At 50.4% G+C, this 20,904-nt stretch overlaps 1 protein-coding gene across 1 annotated transcript; it reads right to left on the bottom strand.

Annotated features, from left to right (window-relative positions):
• Nucleotides 1-7,065: 7,065 nt before the first annotated feature.
• AMBP (alpha-1-microglobulin/bikunin precursor) lies at nucleotides 7,066-20,586 on the bottom strand. Its single transcript, XM_054584917.1, has 10 exons — nucleotides 20,323-20,586; nucleotides 18,918-19,060; nucleotides 17,292-17,368; nucleotides 16,318-16,434; nucleotides 15,718-15,819; nucleotides 14,881-14,927; nucleotides 9,811-9,892; nucleotides 8,565-8,732; nucleotides 8,070-8,243; nucleotides 7,066-7,224 (listed from the first exon to the last, which is right to left on the bottom strand). Exons 1-10 carry the CDS (start codon nucleotides 20,434-20,436, stop codon nucleotides 7,193-7,195), a joined length of 1,056 nt encoding a protein of 351 aa, XP_054440892.1. The 5' UTR covers nucleotides 20,437-20,586; the 3' UTR covers nucleotides 7,066-7,192.
• Nucleotides 20,587-20,904: the final 318 nt, after the last annotated feature.

Genomic DNA, 20,904 nt, shown 5'->3' with positions numbered 1-20,904 from the left:
AGTCAAGTTGGTGGGAAAACACTGTTCCTGGGCCACATCCTCTTCAGCAAGCCGTGGCCTCAGCAGCCGCCCTGCCATTTCCTGTCCTGGACAAGTTCCGAGTGTTTCCTCCACAACATTTCCCGCTGGGGTCACACCATCAGAAGAGCCTCCATTCGCACTGGACAGTCACCTAATGTCAGTTCCTAAAGTGTATCAGCAGATTTCGATAGACCTCTGGGGACATTCCAGAAGGCAGCTGCAGGGTTGCTGGGGAGCGACAGACGCCTGCAGCTAACGGTTCCTCCAGCTTTGCTTTGCTGCTGCGGACGGGCCCACAGCCTGGCACGTCAGCCACACCAGAAGGGCCCAAACTGCCGCCTTTGCATGGTCCGTGGAAACAGCCTTGGAGCCCATCCTCCCTCTACTTAGAGCAGAGCTGTGTTGGTGTTGCCCCATTGCGGGGCCAGCCAGTTAGAAAATAGGCCTTTTGTTTTCTTGTAAAGCCATCAGAGACCAAGTCCAGATGTTCATTTAGAGTCGTCTTTGGAACGTGGGATGTCTGCCTTCCAGAATGAAAATTTGAGTAAGTCTCACTTAAATTCTAGTTATCTAGTCATAGGCATCACCTCCTGATCTGTTCTCCCGTTCCACCGTAGGTCAGTCCTTAGGACAGGTTTGATGTCCTAGGACAGGGAAGACGCCACTGGGCTCTCTGCAAGCTGTCTCCTGGGGCTGCCTCAACCAAGTGTGATAACAAGGTGGCAGGTAGCCATTTGTCTCTTATAACCTCTGGTTCCCCAGAAATGGGTGTTGCCAGCAGGCAATTCCCATATCGCAGATCCTGCTGTGACCAACAGCTTAGCAACCCAAAGATCTCACAGGCCCCGCCACTGGCCCCCTGATTCACAGCAATATCCACCTTGTTCCAATTCTAGTTCAGCCAAAGGACTGAGGTAGACTCTTCCGGTTACTCTACAGGCACTCACCCTGGCATTGCCCTACGGAAGGGCTTTGTCTTCTGCTTCCTACTTCTGTGACTGCTCTAGGACTTCCCATCCCACACCCTTGGCAGCTGATAAGACCAGAAACCAATTCTGTCATGTGCTGGGCAGCTCCAGGTGTTCGCCAGCTGCCTTGGATACAGCTCGTCTCAAGCCATGTGATTCCCAGGACAGAACTGGTCTTTGTTCTGTTGTATACAGACCCAAGAGGAGACTGCAGGGGCTGGGCTGCTCATTTGAGATCAGTTGGCTTCACCAACAAAGCCTGAGCCAAGGACCAGGCCACGTGGGTGGTCCCTCAGACTTGGAGTAGCCCAGGGATCTCGGCTCCACAGAGAACAACGGTGCCATCCCAGGCGTCGCGAGTGGATGTTCCTGGCCTGGCACTGCTCTCCCTTCCCTGTGCCTAGGTCAGCCAGCCAGATCTCCCTCCAATGGTAGTTGGAAACCGGGAAACAAAATGCAGGGGCCACCTGCTGCACTGGCATCCAGCCCACCTGACAACCTCGTGCTTGGCATTCAGAGAGTAGCTCTCAGCTGGAAAAAGGGTATGATGACACATTGGGAAGTTACGGGGCTCCGGGATTCCAGGAAGGACTTTTTTTTATACCAGGTCTGGAAGTTGCCACGAGTTCTCCCCTTCAGCTTGTTCCTTTCCTGCATTTTCAAGAAATACCAGAGGAAAAACTCCGCAAGGCACGTTTTCCACTGTGAAGCTGAACTTCTGTCTTTCGGAGTCCCCTATGCTTGTGCGAGGCCCCCTGCTGCCTCCTGGGCTTGGACAAGGCTCCTTGGAGAGTGCACGCCTGGGGAGACGTCAAGGATACAGCACACACACTGGGCTCCGCAGATTCACAAGAAAGGTTTGAAATGAAGCTGGGATGCGGATGGAGAAGGGCGATCCCATGAGAAATGGCCCAGACAGGGACAGGACCTGGATATTGTCATCATGATGGATGTGCTTGCAGAGACAGGAAGAGGAAGTGCATGGGGCACGGTGGGCAGCCTCCGGCCGCCTTGAGCTGAAGTGGGTTCATAGCGATGCCCCTGCCTTGGGAACCGGCCAGCGCTGGTGTCCCGGGGCTGCACCTGAAGGAGGGCTGTTAGATGGGCCGCTGCTTTAGACAGACCCCAGAGGCTAAGTAAGGCTCAGGCTGCCCCCTGGAGATGGCAGAGGGGGGCCCTTGTCTTGGCCCTGCCGGCCCTGCCCCAGCCTCCTGTGTCCCCCAGGGCCTGTGGGAGAACTGGGCTGGGACCTGCCCCTCTCTTCACTGTGGCTAATGTTTGCTAGGCCAGTTATGGTGAACCAATGATACAGTGTTTGTCCCTCTTATGTTTCCCTCCCGGTTTCCCGTTTTCAGGGTTTTCTGGAGGATGTTGTGGTTTTTCTTTGGCTCTCGGTTGGGTCTGAGGACCATAGTTTGTAGAGGCCAGGCATTCCCAGAAAGGACCCTCTGGTTTCCATGTGAAAAGGCACCTGCTCCCGCTTGGATGAAGTGAAGATTCTGTTTGTATATTCACCGCCCCGCCGCCACCACCACAGTATCGCTTTAAATATTCAACTCCTATACCGAGAAGGATCTGCTAGGTTTGCAGTTGGGCGTCAGCATCGGGACCGTGAAGGTCCTACCCTTTTACGCGTCCCACTGGGCACCTTGACTCTTCAAACCAAAGTTCCTTACGGGGCACAGCCCAGCCTTGACTGCAGCCTCAGGGGCCTGAGATCCCTGTGGCGCTTCCTGAAGTCCAGGTTGGCCAGAGACCTTGGGGTCCAAGGTCAGCCGCAAGGGGGCTCTTATCCCACAACCCAGGTGCCAGCCAGCCCCTGCCAGGGACCCTCTGTCCCGCCCAGCCAAGCACGGCTGGGTTCCCAAACAGTGAGCGAGCTCGTGGATTGGCACGGGGCTGGGACTCACCAGCCAGGAGACAGAGGGACCTGCGGGGCTGAAGGCTCAGACCCACCGGGCAACGCGTCCAGGGCCATTCAGATCCCAAGCATCAGGAAATCATTTTGTACAACCGCCTGAAGCTGAGATATTTTTTAAAAAGTCTAAATTATTTTCAGTTCTCTTCTGATCCTACCTTCTTTTCCCCACAACTTCACATCGGTGATTCTTTCACATCAGGTAAATCTCGAGAAAGCCTTGGTGCCCCCTCCCTCCCGCGCCCCACTCAGTCCCACGTGCGTGCACCCCATCCTTTCTCAGTAGTAAAGACGTTCTAGGCAATACCATAGGCACATCGGACTGTGTCTCTTCGAGTGCAAGAAACTCAAGTCATCTTAAAAAAAGACAAAAAAAAATTTACAAAAAAACAAACACAAAAAAATATCTTTTTTAGGCCAGAGTTTTCTACAGGTATTAATGAATATTTTTCTTAATCCTTATAAGTTTTATGTGTTTAATATTTCTTAATACCGGTAGCATTAATTTATACTTTTGTAGCAACACAATATTTTTATAAACAGCCAGTGCTTGGCTCAAGTCTCCACGAGGGGTTTATGCAGGGCCATCTTGGGACCCTGTGTACCATGTACTGTATTAAAAAAAAAAAAAGTTACCTAGTGTCACCCTTGCTGTGTTAATTACGAAAAGGCGTCGTTCGCGGTCTCCTGTGTCGGTGTGGATCCGATAACTCTGCAAGGAGTCCCATTGCATGGGGGTTGAGTTGACGGTTCTTGTGTGATGTGTAAGCCCCCGAGACCAAACTTGAGGGTTTATTTTAGGGTTTTCTGTTTGTCCTTTGGGTTTTTTTGTTTTGCTTTGTTTGGGTACTGTTTCTCCATTTACAGCCAAATCAATTTCGTGATGTTTCAAACTTTTACTGATGTCAAATAGAGGAAAGGAACAGAAGAAGGAAAGATTTTTTACAAAGTAATAAAATTTAAAACTGAGCTGTTTAAATGTTGCTGTTTTACCTGTCTGTTCTTGTCCAAAAGTGGGACATTCCCAGGGAGAAGAGGAAGGTTCCACTTGGTTCCTTAAGTCGCCAAAAGCCCCAACCCAGAATTCAGAACCCCTCTACCCCATGAATTCTTGCAACATTGTTTCCCAGTTGGTTGATGCCAAGGCAAAAAGACATCCTTTTAATGGTTAGAGAGGATCAGTTGCTTAAATGATTTCATGTCAGTGTTGTATTTATGGTTTTACAATAAAACAACCTTTAGGAAGATGGCAGCGTGTGGTCTTATTTCTTGGATTTGGGGTTGGGCCGTGTCATCGGGTTAGGAGCGTCTACTGGTAAGTAGAGATGGACCAGACGTGGGCCACTGGGGGCGACAGCTGGAGTCCATCCCAAGGGGGACACTGAGGTCCGGGTTGCAAACTCCTCTGAGCTCACTGCTTACCTCCTTCACCAGACCCAGCTCAACCAAAGTTTGACACATGATGGCTGGACAGACCAAGGTGAGACGTGGTCCCCACAGGCCTGGCTCATGGAGTATTGCTCCATGGAAGAAGGGGTACATGTCACCTGAGTCCTACAGACCCAGTGCCTATGGGACACATCCAAGTTCTCCTTGCCCAGCGGTCATTTGTGTGCTTCTTACGACTCTGGCTTTGGACTCCCAAGTGATGCATGTGACATTATGTGTTGTGTGTAACACCTGTTTCCTGAGGAAGAGTGTCCATGGCTTTGCCAAATTCCTGACGGCATCTGCGAGCGCCCTCCATGGTGAGTCGCGGGGACTAGCCGTGGTGGACTCGCGGCTCCGCAGGCCTCACAAAACCTCAGACTCCAGATGCGGACACATCAATGCTTTGCTTGACTAGAGTCCCGCTGAAGGCAGATTGGACAGAAGACGCCGCCAGAAGGCCAGCTGTGGCCTGAGTGGGGCGGAGGGATGACAGCCCCTCCTAAAGCAGGGGTGCTCCTGCGAGGACACCGTCCAAGGTGTCACGGTAATGGGATGACAGACCCCCAGGGCCTCGCTGTAGCCCTGTCTTCAGCTTGATACCGGCTGATCTTCAAGAGAGTGTGACTCGGTCAGCTGAACCAGTGCCATCAGATTGCACATGGCAGCACGTAGAGGCCCAAGCTGGGCCAGCCTCCCAGGGGGCACCAGCCTTGCCCTCCAAACTGCCCTTCTGTGGGATTTCCCTGCTGTTAGTGTACAATGTGGGCGAGCAGCTGAAGTTTAACCGGCGAGTTTCTATGGGATCTCAGACAAAAGCCAAGAGTCCCACCGTAGCTGACGATCCTCCCCATGCCTCAGAGCTTCGCAAATAAGGCGCAGGCCTAGCCCAGAGCCTTCAGGCAGCTGAAGGTCCGGCTGCTGGATTTTAAAGTTTAAAAAAGAATGTCTATATACGCGGTCACATCTGTTTTGCATCGGAAATAAGTATGACCGCTCAGGGGTTGAGAGAGCCCTCAGGGCAGCGACCTGCTGAGGGTGATGAGCCTGGGCCTTCCGAGATGGGCGCTGTGCTCCGGACTCTGGGTCACAGGTGTGCTTCAAGCCCCCTGCCCCCCTGAGGGATGAAATCGGAACCCGAGGGAATTTTTCGTTGGGGAGGTCTTGGCAAGGGCCAGGGGGCAGCAGGGGAGGCCCTGGTTCCAGGGACCAGCTCAAGTCAGCTCTGTCCCTGGGCAGGGTGCAGGCCCAGGGCTGCCAGAACTTTTCTAGAGAACCAAGAAACCCAGGTTTGTGTGTAGATGCTCTGTTTTTGAACGGGGAGCTTCGGCCGTAAAAAGCCCCGCCTGAGGCACACACTCCGTCCAGCGGCTGGCCGGCACACCTGGGACTCTCACCCTCCGCTTTAAGCATTTGTTCTTCAGAGCACTTCAAAATGCCCCTCTTCAGAGTGGCGCTGCCGTGGGCGGCTCTTGTGCGTGAGGCGCGCACGGAGGGGAGCAAGGTATGGTGCCATTTGTTAGGTCCGGGCCGGAGAGCCTGCCTGTCACTTGTCCCTGTGCCCGGACCCCACCCATTTCTGCCCAGACAGTCCTGGCCCTGACCCTGAACGTGTCCCTCAGGACATCCCTCTGCCCAGATCTAGACTTGGGAGAACACAGAGGGCGGGGAGACTTTATGTGGTCCAACCAGGGGGGTTACAAGGCTTCTATACCCAAATCTTTGCTTCCGGGTTTATCCCCTCAACCAAAGATGTGGAATTTCCTCCCTTCTTCCTTCTTGATGGGTCACTTAAGCAAGTGGGCTAATGGCATAAGAAGAACCTGCGACTGAATTAGCCCCCAGCCCTTAAAAGGCTGGTGACCGCACGGAGAAGAGGCACTGGCCCTGCCTGGGTGTCTGCTGCCCCAGTTGGCTTCGCACTTCAGGCCACGACACTGGGCCTCCCTCCGCAGCAGCGGTCGCGTCCAGCTGGCCTCGGGGTGGGTGAAGCTAGCAAGAGGAATTTATAAATCAGTTGTATATTCAGTGTGTCTGAACCGGAGGCTCCTAGAGTCGTGTTCTTGGGCCAGGTTGTCACCTGAGCCCCCGGTCTGGCCTACCAAGTCTGAGGGGAGGAGAAGCCAGGCCAGACCAAGGGCTGCTGGCCGTGGTCCAGGGCCCTGCCGGTCGTCGTGGACGCGATGTGAAGGTCAGTGAACGTTCGCATTCTGGGACAAAGGGCAGAGTGAGGACCCCAGGAGATGAGAACTCCAGGGCCTGGTGGGGAAACAGCCCAAAGCTTTTCACTTTCCAGCAGCTGTGGCTGAAGTAAAACCCTGGAGGGGGTTCCATGGGACAAAGGATGGGGATTACTTCAAGCACTGACCCACCTGGGCACACTAGGGCACAATTATCCTGACCCCAGGTCACTGGTGACCTGGTCAAACCACTCCCAGAAACAAGTACCCAGAGTCACCAGCCCCCGCTGCCTGTGCTAGCTTTATGAAAACAAAACGACCCTCTTTTACTACCGTCGAATAAACAGAACCGTGATTTATGCTTCATAATTTGCATAGCCAATTTCACGTATGGAAGATAGTTCTATTGCATTTCCAACACATACATTTTTCACTCGCAGGGAAGGCTGCGTGAGGGCCCCACCCCCCCCGCCCCACCTCCGGCTTTGTCTCCCTGTCCTGTCCCCATCTCATTACCCTTACGATGACAATGAACAGTCAGGACATGGCATTTCAGGAATCTGTGATTTGGTTTTTATTTGAACCCAGGTCTCTCGGCCCGGCCTGCCCAAGGTGGGGCCCCGGGACAGCCACTGGCCTGCAGCTTCCCCGCCATCCTCTGGCCTCCGACCGACCTCTCAGCTGGAGAAGCGCAGCAGCTCCTCATCTCCTGTGGACACAGAGGCGCAGGGAGTAGGTGCGCAGCTCGCCTGAGGGTCCGCGGGAGGGGCAGGTCAGGGAGGGGGTGCTCTGAGCCTGCGGCCAGAAACTCCTGCCTGCTGAATGCCTTGGTATCCCCAAAGTGCATTCGCAGAATGATCTGATTTGTTGCCTCTTCTGACTGACTTTAGATGTCAGTTCCCCGTGGGGAAATAAAGCACAGTAATCTTAAGCGGCTGCTCTTCCCGGCAAGACTATTACAGGCACACCTCGGATATACCGCGGGTGGGACTCCAGGCCCCGGTAATAAAGCAACTATCACAATAAAGGGAGTTGTAATCTTTTTGCGGGTGGAGGGTCTTGCCTTCAGCTTGTAAAAAACACGGTATCTACGAAGCGCAATCAAGTGAGGCAGCCCATCCTGTTCTCAGCACCGCTGTCATCAGCAACGGCTGCCGTTAGCTGGGCGCACTGAGCTAGGCGCTGTGAAGTCTGGGAAGAAGGCACTTTGTCCCATTTTACGTTAGAGAAAACTGAGGCTAATGTTGGCACTTGCCCAGCGTGGCCAGTCTGATTGTGGCAGTGCCAGAATCAGCCCAGTTCTGCCAGGCTCCTCAGACTACCCTGCACACCCTCTGCCTGTACCTGGTACCTCAGGTGCCCCATCCAGGCTGGGGTAAGACCTAGGGCTTGGACCCATTTTAAAGATGGGAGGCTGAGGCCCAGAGAATGAATGTGCTGGTCATCGGGTAAAGAGTCCAGAATTTAGCTTTCCTAGCCCCCACCTACCAGGGCTTTCCCACCTGGACAGCAACAGCCCCTTGGCCCAACCTGGCCTCCCATAGGGCCGCCTACCGTCGCCAGGGACGCCGCAGTACTCCTTGCACTCCTTCTCCGAGTAGAACTTGTTGCCGTTGCCTTGGCAGCCCCCATAGGTGAAGAGGATGCACTTTCCCTGGACGGCATCATATGCCCAGAGCTGGGTAAAGGCTCTGCAGGGGCCGCGGACTATGGGGAGATTGCAGGCCGCTGTGGGGTGGGAGGCAGGCACACAGCATTAGGAATCCTTACAATTGGCTCACCTGAGACAAAGGACCGAAACCAAGGGACCCTGCTCATCCAGATCACCTAGTTCCTGTCTCCTATACTGCGAAACTGGGGCCCATGAGAACAAATAACTTGCCTAGGGTCACCCGTATCCAAATGGCGATTCCTGACTTCAGGAAACTTGCCCTGGAATTCCACCCCTAGAACATTGTTTCTTAGCTACCTGTTCAATTGGCGGGTGGTTTGTTGGGAGGACAGTGTCGTGAGATGCAGCATGCATAGAGGTAAAGGGCCCAAACTCACCCACAGTGCGGCAGGTCTGCAGACAATCCTTCTCAGTAACGAAGTTGTTGCCATTGCCCAGGCAGCCGCCATATTGGAAAGTCTCACAGGCCATGGATGAGCCATTATAGAAATACCTACTGACCATCCCCAGGCAAGGACCTTCTGCGTAGCCCAGTTGGCAGGAATCTGGGGAGGAGCAGACCAATGGCATTTACTGAGTGCTTACTGTGTACCTGTCACCACGCTCTACATTTACCATGCATCACCTCATTTCGTTTTTATCTCTGCACTAAGAGGAAGGATTACCAGCTAATTTTACAGATGAGCAAATTGACTCTGAGGGAGATAAAATGACTTGACTTGCTCAGGGTCACACAGAGCTGAGGATGGACGACATCCTTTTGTAGTCCAACAAAATCATGTTTGTTGGACTACATAATCAATGCTCATTCCATAACATGGGAAGTTACCAGCACCCAGAGACCCATCATCCCCTGTGCTGGTCTTATCTGCCCAAAAATTCTGTAATATTAGTAGTTGGCACATTCAAGAGGCCAGCCAGCCTGACCTCTCGACCGAAGTCCCATCCCCATGCCTTTGCTCTGCCCCTGGAATGCATTGTCCCTGCCCCTGGGACGCACTGTTCCATAAAACCCTACCTGGATGCCTGGACGCCTGGACGCAGCATGACTCCCCCCCCCCCGCATCCATGAAGTCCTTGATCTCCTCACCCCTCTGGACTCTTGAGCTACTCCAGCCTGTTCGCTGACCCTCTCTTTTGGGTCTATCACTCTCTTCCCTGACTGCTTCTACCACTTGAGCAGAAATTCCAAAAAGACATGGGCAGTTTGTCTCGGTGACTCCAGGGCCCAGCACGGGGTCTAGGGTGGAGCAGGGTTCAGTGTTTGTGGGGCAAGCTGGAGAGTGACTTGTCCATAAACACTGCCAGCTACACAAAGCATCCTCACATCCTCCCCTCACCTTGCTCCCACGAGAGCCCTGGTGGTCAGCTCAGCAGGTGGTTACCCCACTGTGTAGATAAGGAAACCAAGGCTAGGAGGCCACACAATGAGACAGACAGGGTGAGAGCTGGCTTCTGAGACCATGCCTTATCTCCTCTCTCCCCACACACCCTCTGGCACAGGGTGTGTGCCTTTTCTAGGTCTAGTCCTTGACTCTGCCAGAAAAATAAGAGATTTCATGGTTGTGAGGGCAGCCAGGGTGTGCCAACCATGGGTCCTTCCTCTCTGGAGTATGGCATTACCTTCCTTCTTGTTGAATTCAGTTGCTAGTTGCCCAGCCCCCGATCCTTCCTCTTCCTGGGGCAGTACAGCCCTCCGGGCTCTCTGTGGGGAAGAAAGAGAAACTGTTGCAGGAACCTTGTCACTATTGCTCACTTGTACCCCTGGAACACATAAACCATTTGTTTTGGGAATCAGGGTGTGGACAGAAGCACAGCTACTAGACTAGTTAATGCCCTGTTTCCCTGAAAGCATCAACCTGAATTCCAGAATGGGGATCACAGGACAGATTTCTGGTCTGAAATGAAAAATCAGAACCTCAGGGTATAACAATGCCTCACATCCAACCTCCAATTGAAGTGCCAAAAGAATATAATAATGGAAAAAAATCTACTCCAGAGTTGGAAACCAGAGAAGGACAGTGCTCCCATGCAAGAAGCTTGAAGTGTTTGTACACAACAGAATACGAGTGTGACTGGTCTGCAGGAAAGGCTGCTTACAATGAGAGCTCCTTACAAAGGAAAAGCTATCTAGGGAGTGAGGAGAAGGGACCTGAGATTGAACCTAACACTCCTAGCTGTGGTGGTGGAGGCTGTAGAACAGGGCAGGCTGCCAAGCTGTCAAAGGGGTCTCTGAGTATAGAGTCCCCTGAGACAGGATTCCATGGCAATTTAAGAAGCGATAAATGGGGAAATTCAGGCCTCCAGAGAGCCGTCCTGCCCACAAGCGAGACCTGGAATCTGCAAAAGTAGAACTATAGCAACCTTCAACTTTTTCCTTCTCCTTTTAAGATGCAAGTGAAAACTGTGATCAGGGACTCCACTTTCTACCAGAACCATCTCAGGCTGGTTGCATATAGGCCTTCCTTGGTAAGAATGAGGGAAAAGTGGAAAATCATGGGACGAATTAAATAATGCAGCAGCTCAAAAGAATCAGATCGAGCTGGAGAAGTATCTCCACCAAACACAGGATGACAGTAAGGAAAAGGAGAAAACCTTAACCATCAATGAAATTCAAGATAACATTGTATCAATATAACAGGGGCCAACAGCTATGGAAATGAATAATATGAGAAAAGTAGAAGGTTATTAGAAATGGAAAAGATTTTTGTTGAATTTCACCACACAGTAGAAATAATAAACTACAGTTTAAAGAGTATAAGAAATAAATTCACATAACAGGAATTCTAGAAGGAGAAGCAATCAATATAGAAATAATAGAAGAAAATTTTTCTCATTTGAAGGAAGGCTTGAGTAGTCCACTTATAAGAGCTCAAAGGGGATAAGGCAAAATTAATGAAGAGCCCCACCCAGACCTTTCCTAGAGACAAAGGATAAGGAACCCAGTGGCCCTTAAGGAGATGACAGTTAATGACAGAAGCTGCAGAATAATATCTAAGGCTATAAAAGGGAAAACATTGTAACCCAGGGATTCTTCATTCATCCCAGCTATTGACCACGTGATATAAACACAGAAAACCATTCCCAGAAATACAAGGATGAAGTAGTTTCCCACTCATGTATCTTTCTGGAAAAAATTACTTATGGAAATATTCCCACCATTTGAGAAGGGGGAATAGATGATGTGATAACAAAGAAATGATGGTAAACTATAAAGCCAATAAAATACAGAGTTTGGGTTAAAGTGTTGTTAAAATAGTTATACGACAATGTAAATGTTGAAAGTAATTTTCAAAACAAAAGATAGAAAATATAAACATCAGTCTCAGATATCACAAAAACAGGGATGAAGAAAGCCTGGAAGAAAGCAATGGAAAAGTGTGCTACAAGTCTGTCTTTTGCAAGGGGAGTCATTAGTTACTGTTTCATTCTTGACATTGATGGGGAAATACAGATTCTGTTGTGATCTGGATTGAGATGGAAGATAAAAAAAGACCCTCAAAATTGCCCTCTCTAACACCTAACAATTAGCAAAAAATGAATTAAAAAAATACAAGCCCCCAAATGTTAATATCACTCAAACAAGGAAAGGGGCATAGTTTAGAGCAAAAACTAAAACTGTTGATCAAAGAAATAAATCAGATATTCTAGAGCTGAACAGGATGGTCAGCAAGGGGCAGCTCCTAATCCTGCCCTCCCACTCCCAGTTCTGGCAAGTCATCAAATCCCTGAAAATGCTTCCTAATATTCCCAAATCTTGAAAGAAGAAAATTGAGGGGAACTCCATCATTTTCCTCTTCTGATAGAGGAGCAACGAAAATGACGAGTAGGAGGAAAAGAAGAAAGACTAGAGGCTGACTCCCTCCAAGTGAAGGTTCTGGGGCTCTGCAGTCTAATGTTCCAGGAGGTGCCACCGTGGGACAAATGTACATCACTGCCAGCCCCAGCCAGGGGGAACGAAGCCCACATAGGACACTTGGCAGTCCTTCAAAACAGAAGGCCAATGAGGGTATAGCAACCAACCTTGGACTTCAGAAGAGTGGATGGAACACCAAAACCCAGACCTGACACTAATTTTGGAGAGGAGGGGACTAGGGTCAAATTTAGTGGGAAAAGAATCAAGGAGTAAACAAAACCCCACACCCCACCAAGTTAGAACAAACAGGAAGTCTGGCTAAAACGGACTCAACAAGAGCAATATAGAAAGAAATGATACAGAAACAACTCAGACCCACTTCAGAAGTTAATGAATATATAGCTTGAACTAGAGAAAGAGCCCAACTGTCATGAACTGCCTAGATTTCCCCTCAGGAGTAGAGACAGCTACAGGAAGCCCTCTCTTGCAAGTCATGCTCCTTTCCCAGGCTGCTCACCATGGGGTTATTAAGGCCCGCCCCTCAGCACCCTCAGGGGACGGCTGTCAAGGGCCCCCCCAGTTCCAGAGCTCCCTAGTAGGTTGACTGAGGCATTGTAACTGCCTTGCAGCTCTACTTCTCCCTCTGCCCAATCCCCTCATTATCACTTTCCTTCCACAGGTGTTGATCTAAGGCACCCTACCTGTGAGACCATCTTAGAAGAAAATATAACTCAAGGAGCAGAAGGAAAGTCGTCAATGGCCTCAAGCTATAGAATGACTTAGCAAGGACATGCATTTACTAGAGCAAGACTCAAAGATGAAATGGTAAATAACAGAATAAGATGGAAAGAGAGAACCAGACCTAGATAAACAAATTGAGAACCCAAACAACATAAATTCAGGGTGAGTGAATAACTTAGAAATAGCAAAGAACAGAATGGATGCTGCTAAACGGGATGACTGTCCTAGAAGAAAGATTGGTGATAATCCCAGTGAATACAGATGAGAGTAATTTGAAAGGAACTAGTAGATGTGGAAGACAAAGACGCTCCAGGATGAAGAACTGCTCGCAAGGTAGCAGGACCCAACAAAGAGGGTGGAAGATGAATCCCATGCAAGAGAGTTCCCTGAAATGCAAAGAAGTCTAATCCAAGAAGTTTGTATTCCAGGAAATTCTGATGTGGAATTCTTGACACAAAGACAGGTCCTCGTTAAGCCATTGATCTCAAGGATAAACTTGGTCCAGGCACCCGGGCAGAAGAAACAAATTGCTTACAAGGGCAAGAAATAGCAGGTTGGCCTCTGGCTTCCCACAGTCATCATCAATGCTTGGGGACAATGGAGCAAGGCAGAGGAAGCTTATTCTGAGGGAAAGAAGACAAACCCAAGAATATGACACCCACTGTCATTCAAGTATGAAGGACACGAGGAGATAATCCCAAACAGGGAAGAACTCAGTGATTAAAACACCCATAAACCCTCCTTGAAAACACTGCTAGGTAAAGAAATGGCACTGATGAAGAGATTAATAGAAATAAGCAGTTCAGAAATGGAGACGCTGTGGTTATATTTGCTAAGGGTAAGTGTAGACTCTATCAAAATATAGAACTACAACTAAACACCTGGGAACTACAGTGACAGCAGCAATCTGGACAGTGTAAAGAAGAAGGGGACGGGAGATGGAACACAGCTCGAGAGTGCTAACGTTTGTCTTTCAAATCACAGAGACAACAGGTATCCACTGAAAGTAGGTCCAGTGATGCCGGCCTCCTAAATGTTTCTTCATAGCCTTGGCTCTACTCAGAGCCTTCTTTAAGAAAGAAGTCTTTCGTGGTGAAGAAATACCTACCTGAAGTTCAAGAAGTCCACTTCATATTTTTTTGTAAGTGTAAATAAAACTACAATCAGAACTTTTAAAAATTAGGAGTAGCACCTGTAATACTCTCCCATTTAATAACAGTGCATCTAAATTGGTGCCCCTGTCTGGCCAGTCTTCCCACCCTCTATGCAGCCTGCATGCACGTCACGATCCCTGGACTGAGTGAATGCTGGTAGTTTTGGGGTGGTGGAAATTTTTTAAAATGTCTGTTTTGTTAATATTTTTCTGCATTGTTTTAATGCTTTATGATGAGTGTATGTTAGTTTTATAAAAATCAATGGCAATGATTCTTAAAAAGGTAGGAGCAAACAAATATGTTAACTGCTAATTCTACGCAATAAGGATATTGTCTTTTTTTACTTTCTTGTATATTTTCAATGTTCCAGAATGCATTTCTAAATAAACATTATATATACTTATACATACATACACAGATTTATAAACACCCCAGCAGAATAAATTAAGATATATAATTTTCAGATAATCAGAGGAAAAATGAATGAATAAAGCTTGATCAGTATGGCGAAAAGCAGGAAAGTAAAACAGAAGAGTAAGGAAGCCCAAAAAATCAGACGGCAGCCCAGGAGCCCCGCCCCTGTGTTCTGAAAGGCTGCTTGCTCTCAGGTTTGCAATGTTTTAGGAAGATCAACTAATTTTATTTTCATTAATTGAGTAGTTATTTCACTATTAAATATTTTACTGCTTTTAGGCACTATGCTAAGACCTCTTCTAATGTGGCTCTTGGAAGGACTAATTACCCCATTTTGAACGTGAGAAGAGTGAAGTCCAGATGGGGCAGAAACCAGCCTCAATGGCAGAACCGAGGTTGAGCCCAGGTGGGGCTGCCTTCCCTCAACCCCGCTCAACGGCCCCACCTCCCACCGCAGCAGGGCCTAAGCAAGGGCAGCAAACGTCAAGCAGGCAGGGAGCGCACGGAGTAGAGGAAAGAAGTACTCACTGGGGGTGAAGTGGGCTCTGGTTCCTGCTCCCCGGGGACACACTCTCCTAGGTCAGAGGACAGGGCACAGAGGTAAGGAGGAGGACCACGCTTGGGGAGCATCCTACACCAGGGAGGACTTAGCTTCTTCCGTATGGCTGCCCACGTGCCAGGTGGGCATCGCACTGAGAACTGTCTGTCTCGCGCATTAGCCTCTTGACGAGTGGCTCCGCCTGCATGCTTTGCTGAAGGTCATTCATCGGCAAAGCTACAGGCTGGTGGCTGCACCGTCATCACCATCAGCGTCATCTCCACCCCCCCACCAGCATTTCATCGGCACCATCACAGGACAGCAGTGGCTAACATTTGTTGAGCACTTACGAGACACCAGGCAGAACATTATTTTATTTAACAGCTTTATCTCCTCAAAGCAGCTTATAAGGGAGACATTATTATCCTCATTTTACAGATGAGGAAAATAATCAGCCAGAAGCCAGCCACCCAGCTCAATGTGAACCCAGGTGCCCTAACCCTAGAGGCCATGCCCTTCACCCTAACACTCTGTGACCTCCTTAGAGGTACCTATGGATTCTGGATATAACTTCACTTAGACTCATAGCAGTAGAGTGAACATTGAATTCGTTCTAGTCCAGGCTCTGCCAGCCAGTTTCATGCTACGTGACGTGGAGTAAATCCAGGGGCCCCAGGTACCTTCTCTGTAAAGAAGGGGCGGGGGACTGTAGCTCAGCTTATCTCGGAGGGTTATAAGGAAGACCCAAGAGCGAGGAAGATGTTCCCTGGGGGCCATGAAGGTTGAGGAGGAGACAGAGTGTGAGGTGGGGGGCGGGCACCGTTTACCTCTGTTGGTCAATGTGAAGATGGAGTCCTCAGGGATGCCCAAGCCCAGGGCAACCTCCCTGAACTCCTCCAGCAGGTCTTCCCGAAGCTGCGGCTCCCGCCCTGCAAGTAAGGAGCAGAGAAGATACCTAGAACCTTGGGTTAGAACCTGAAACCTGGAACCTGGGTTGGCAGGACCTGAGGTTATTTTGCCCAGTGATTTTCATTTAGGGAAAGTTTGAAACTATTGGCCCAATTTGATCTCCTCAATGCATTTATGTAAAGATCAGCTCCAGAAAACGAAGGAGTGTCCCTCCCAAGCCCCCACCCAGGTCTTCTGAATCCCCACACAGGGCTGGCTCTTGCCTGGGTTCCTTTAAGGGCTTTGGAATTCTCTGGGTCTGGAATTTTAGAGATCAAAAGAAGAGGATTCTGCCTAAAATGGGAGACTGAGCTCTTCCTCCTGCAGAGAGTAAATGTTCTCACTTTTCCTGTAACTGAAGTTTTATCAGAAGGAGAAAAAAAACTCCCTGTTCCTCCCTCGTCTACTGTACTGTCCCTAAATCACGGGTCTCCTCCCACCCTCAGCTCCAGTGAGCTTATTTAGTGCCAGGCCTTTACCGTAGAGTTTGGCGGTAATAGTGGGTCCGTGGTGGCGGCTGAGTTTCTTGGTCAGAATAATGGCATACTCATCATAGTTGGTATGGACCACATAGGACTCTATGGTGATGTTCCATTCTGCATGGGAGATGCGGGAAGACAAAGGACTCAGTGGTCAGAGGACTCTTCTAGCCTGAGATCCTTCACCTATTCACCCACACATCATCTATTCAGCCACCCCGTGTACCCATCCCTTCTGTATACTCATTTATCTATTCACCTATGTATATCCTCCAAAGAGTCATCATTCATTCATCCACCATCATTCTATCCATCTACCTTCTCCATAGGCCAGTCCAGAAACTTATCCATTTTCCTTCTTCCCTCCCTCCTCCTTTTTCCTCCATCTATTAAATAATCAATTTATCTAATAGGTGATTAATTAACTCACTTATCTGCCATCCATACATATGTATATTCATTTACCAAACATTTGTTTATTCTCTCATTTATCCAACCACCCATCTACCCAAATATTCATACATTCAACCCCTAACACAATTATTTGATACATAGAGCATACTCAATAAACATTTGCTAGATAAATGAATAAATTCATGTCCAAGTTCCTCTGTCACTTAGCACCATGCACATTGTACATGGTAGATGCTTCGCACATTTTTATCAGCTGATTGTAGATGCCTAACATGAAGACTGGTGAAATCTCGATGTTACCCTCACATTCACACCACCACTCTAATTCTGGATGTGCACGCACATGAGAGAGAGAGAGAGAAGGAGGAGGAGGAGGAGGTGGAGGAGGAGAAAGAGGAAGAGGAGTAGGAGGAATTTTGGAGGGAGGCTAGGTGATGTCTCAGAAAAAGAGGAAAGGTTACCAGGGGAGAGAAAACTGAGACAGAGGAAGAGAGCTTAAGACATCGAGGTATTTTTTAGCAAAGGAGAGAACTGCAGGTGTCTCCTTTGACTCAACTTACTGGATTTGTGGTAGCGGAACTTTCCATCGGTGTCTGTTTTCTCAAAAATCCCAGAGATCTCCTCACAGACACCTTTCCTGGAAATGAGCACATTTTTAAGAAAGGTAAATTCTGGTGGAGACCGTGGTCCTGACACACCCCTGCTCCTCCCACGCCCTTCCCAAGTGTGTTGTTTTTTGTTTTTTTTTTTAATTTGGAAAGTAACATTTTCAAATTCTTGTTTAATCCTTACACCAGCCCTAGGAGACACCCATTTCACATACAAGAGGACAGGCAGACAGAGAAGAAAAGGACTAATCTATGCCACCTCTTGGCAAAGCCCGTACTAAAAATCAGCTCCCTTAACCAAATCTGTACATTGTACTGATGCACTGGGAAGTCAGAGTGACGAATTACTGCGTGCATTTATTACTCTGTGTCTCTCTTGCCCCAGTCCCTTTATCTGTGAAATGGGGGTAATGACGGTTTCTATCCTTCACTGTGGCTGGGAGGATCAAAGGAGATTCATATGTAAAGAGCTTGGAGTAAGTGCTATGCACATCTTAGCTCCTGCTGCTACGATGGTTGTTACTTATTGAGCAGCATCTATGTGCCATGCACTGCACTATGTGCTAGGGATACAGAGGAGGGCAAGGCAGCCCCTGTGCCCATAAGCAGCTTACAGTTAAGTGGGACAAGTGGGCAGGTGTGAGGTGCTCCAAGAGCACAAAGGAAGGCATGTAACCTGAACCTGCGGGGCTCAGGGAGGACTTCCTGTTTCCTAGAGGAAGGGACATAGAACCTGAGTCCTGAAGGATCCCTAGAAGTTAGCCCTAGGAGGTGGGGAGAGGTTTCCCCAATAGATGGAACATATGGTGCAAAGGCCAAGAGGTACAGGAGGATTAAGGATTCTGGGAACTGAAAGCAGGCCCACATGGGTGGGTTGCAGAGTACACAGAGAGAGAGGGGAGAGAAGGGTGAGTGGGGGGAGGGGCCTGGAAGGCCACGTCAAAGGGGTTGAATTTATTCCCAAGAGCAATAGGGAGGGAGTATGGAAAGGTTTAGGCAGATTTAGGCAAGTTTCCGAACGGTCTTTCTGGTTGTTGGGTGAAGGATGGATTGAATGAAAGGTTTGAGATTAGACGTGGGGAGGGATGCAGAGAGGCTGTTGTAGACAACCAAGGGAAGGAAGGGAAGAGGCTTGGACCAAGGACGGCGGTGGGGAAGAGGGGAGAGGTGAACAGATTGGAGGGATTTTGGAAGAGAATGGACAAGGCTTGATGATGGGTTGAATGGCCCATGGCAGCAGAAAGAAGAGTTTAAGCCCCTCCTCTCCCACCCAGGCTTCCAGATTGGGTCCCGGGTGGGTCAAAGTGCCCTTACTGAGCTAAGGGATGTGCAGGAGCAACAGCAGATTGAGAAACAGGCATAGTGTTGGAGGCACTGTCCTGGACGTGCAGATGGGTTGATTAGGAAGGAAGCCCCGGGTCGGGAGAGCAAACTGCAGAGCAACCTGAAGCTCAGAGCCCAGGGCCTGGCTGGAAGGAGAGGTCTGTAACTTTGCAGGACGTGGTGGTGAGTGAAGCCAGGGTGGGTGCTGGTGGGCCCTGGTCCCTCCTGCCCCTCCCACCCCATCCCCAAGCTCACCGCCAACGAGTGCTGGTCGTGCTGATCTGTGTCTCTGTCTCTCCCTCTCTCAGCAGCAGTGTGCTCATGGTCAGCCTGTCCTTGAACCTCGCCAGCCACGGGCAGGTGGAGCCCATGGCCACGTGGAACCATTTTCCGTAGAACTAGGAGGCGGCCACAATGCGGAGGGTCTGGACTTGCCTCAGACCTCAAAGAAGACTTGGCAGAGGTCGGCTTCCCTCCCTCCTCTGAATGACTAATCCTTTTAAGTGATAACATCTTATAGCTAATTGGAGGCCACACAGCTTTAAGGGAGGATGGAGCCCTACTACCAGATCTTCAGGCATTGCGGCAAGCTTAGGAAGGAGGTGTTCAGGTGTGGTCCCACCTGCCCAGCAGAAGCCTTATTCTGTTGCAATCTGAGGTCTGTGCCAGTCACTTGGATGGGATCCAAATCCTTGTGCTCTAAAGTCATCACCAAACGATGCTCCTCAAGAGCAGGAGTCAGGGGACAGGGTGCTCACCACCTCACAAGCAGCCCACGGCCCCGTGTTAGAAAGTGTCTCCTGTCCTTGAGCTGACACAGGACAAGCCTGACGCCTCTTTCTCCTGACTGCACATTGGAGAGTTGAGAGGGCCCCCACGTCCCTGCAGACGGCCGGTGAGCCTGCATCCCTTCGCCATCACAGACCACCTCCAGGCCCTGCCTGTCACCATCTTTCCACCCACAGCCCTTCTTTGTCCCGGCAAGTGAGTAATCCACAGGGTGCCACAGCGAGGGCCTGAGAGCCCCCCATACCGATGTGCGGACTGAGCCCTGGGTGGGCAAGGTTCTGTCCCAGGTCACCCAGTGATTCAGGCAGAGCCGGCGCTGGAAGGAAGTCCTAGGACTCCCCACACACAGCGCCCTTATTCCCACCAGCCCCGATCTCTGGCCTGCTTCTCTTCTCCCCAAAACTCCACACGCCTGCCCTGTGCCACCCAGGCCTGGGAGGGCCGAGGACCCAGGACGGGCTAACAGAGATGCTGTGGGATGAGGTGAGCGGTTGAAGGGTGAGCACTGGGGTGGGGTGGGCGGGAAGTTTTCGGAAAAGCAAGGCATGGCGGGGTGGGGGTGGGGGTGGCCTCAGGGGCAGCAGTCAGCACAAAGCCTGCTCCGGGGTGGGTTCTAATCGAAGTATAGGTTCCCCTTGGAACCTGACAGGACAGGTTTGAAGGTGAGGGGACTTGACTGGGGACATCAGACAGGGATCCCACGGAATGGCAGGTGCATTGAGTTGTGGCTTCCACAAATCCCAGATGGTCATTTGAGCTGGAAAGGCCTTTAGGGACCCACCCCTGGAGTTCCACGTGGGGAGAATGACTTGCCCCCCAGCAAGGCCCAGTGGCTCAGACGCTGCCGTCACCCCAGAGAGGCCAGCCTTACCCTGGTTATGCTGAAGTTCTCCTGCACTTGGATGTCATCTGGTGGTGTGGGCACAGGGTTGGCAGTGACCCCTAGGCAGGCAGTCAGCAGCAGCAGGGCCCCGATAATCCGCATGGCCAGGTCCTCTACCTACGGGGTCCCTCGGGGGCTCAGTCTGGGGACAGAGGAGCTCCCTGCCTGAGACAGCTGCAAACTGAAGCTGGGGAAGGGGTCAGTGGGTTGTAGGTGACTTTGGTGTTTGCCCTCCTCAGATAGGACCAATCAGGGCCTCAAGGCCAGGTCTGATCGATCCCTCGTAGTGCCCTGGCTGGGGTCAGTGGTCCGAAGGGGCCAGGGCGTCTGTTTCAGAGGAGGCGTTGGCCAAACACAACCGGGCCCAGATGCGGCCTAGGCTGCATTGGCCCCCAGCAAGGCTTTCCCAGAGACTCCCGCCCGTCAGCGGGTGTGCGGGGGTGCAGGGCACACACAGCCCTGACCTTTCCTGCTGAGTCATTGCATCTAGACCTCACACTCCTGTGAATCAGGAGGACAAGTCTGACAGGGCCCATTTCTCACACGAGAAAACTGAGGCACAAGGAGAGG

The sequence above is a fragment of the Pteronotus mesoamericanus genome, unplaced genomic scaffold (assembly GCF_021234165.1).
Source record: "Pteronotus mesoamericanus isolate MK-2021 breed Mesoamerican mustached bat unplaced genomic scaffold, CSHL_Meso_final contig_78, whole genome shotgun sequence".
In the NCBI taxonomy this organism is placed as follows: domain Eukaryota; kingdom Metazoa; phylum Chordata; class Mammalia; order Chiroptera; family Mormoopidae; genus Pteronotus; species Pteronotus mesoamericanus.
Note: the sequence above shows the minus strand (reverse complement) of the source record. Positions and strands in the feature narration are given on the sequence as shown.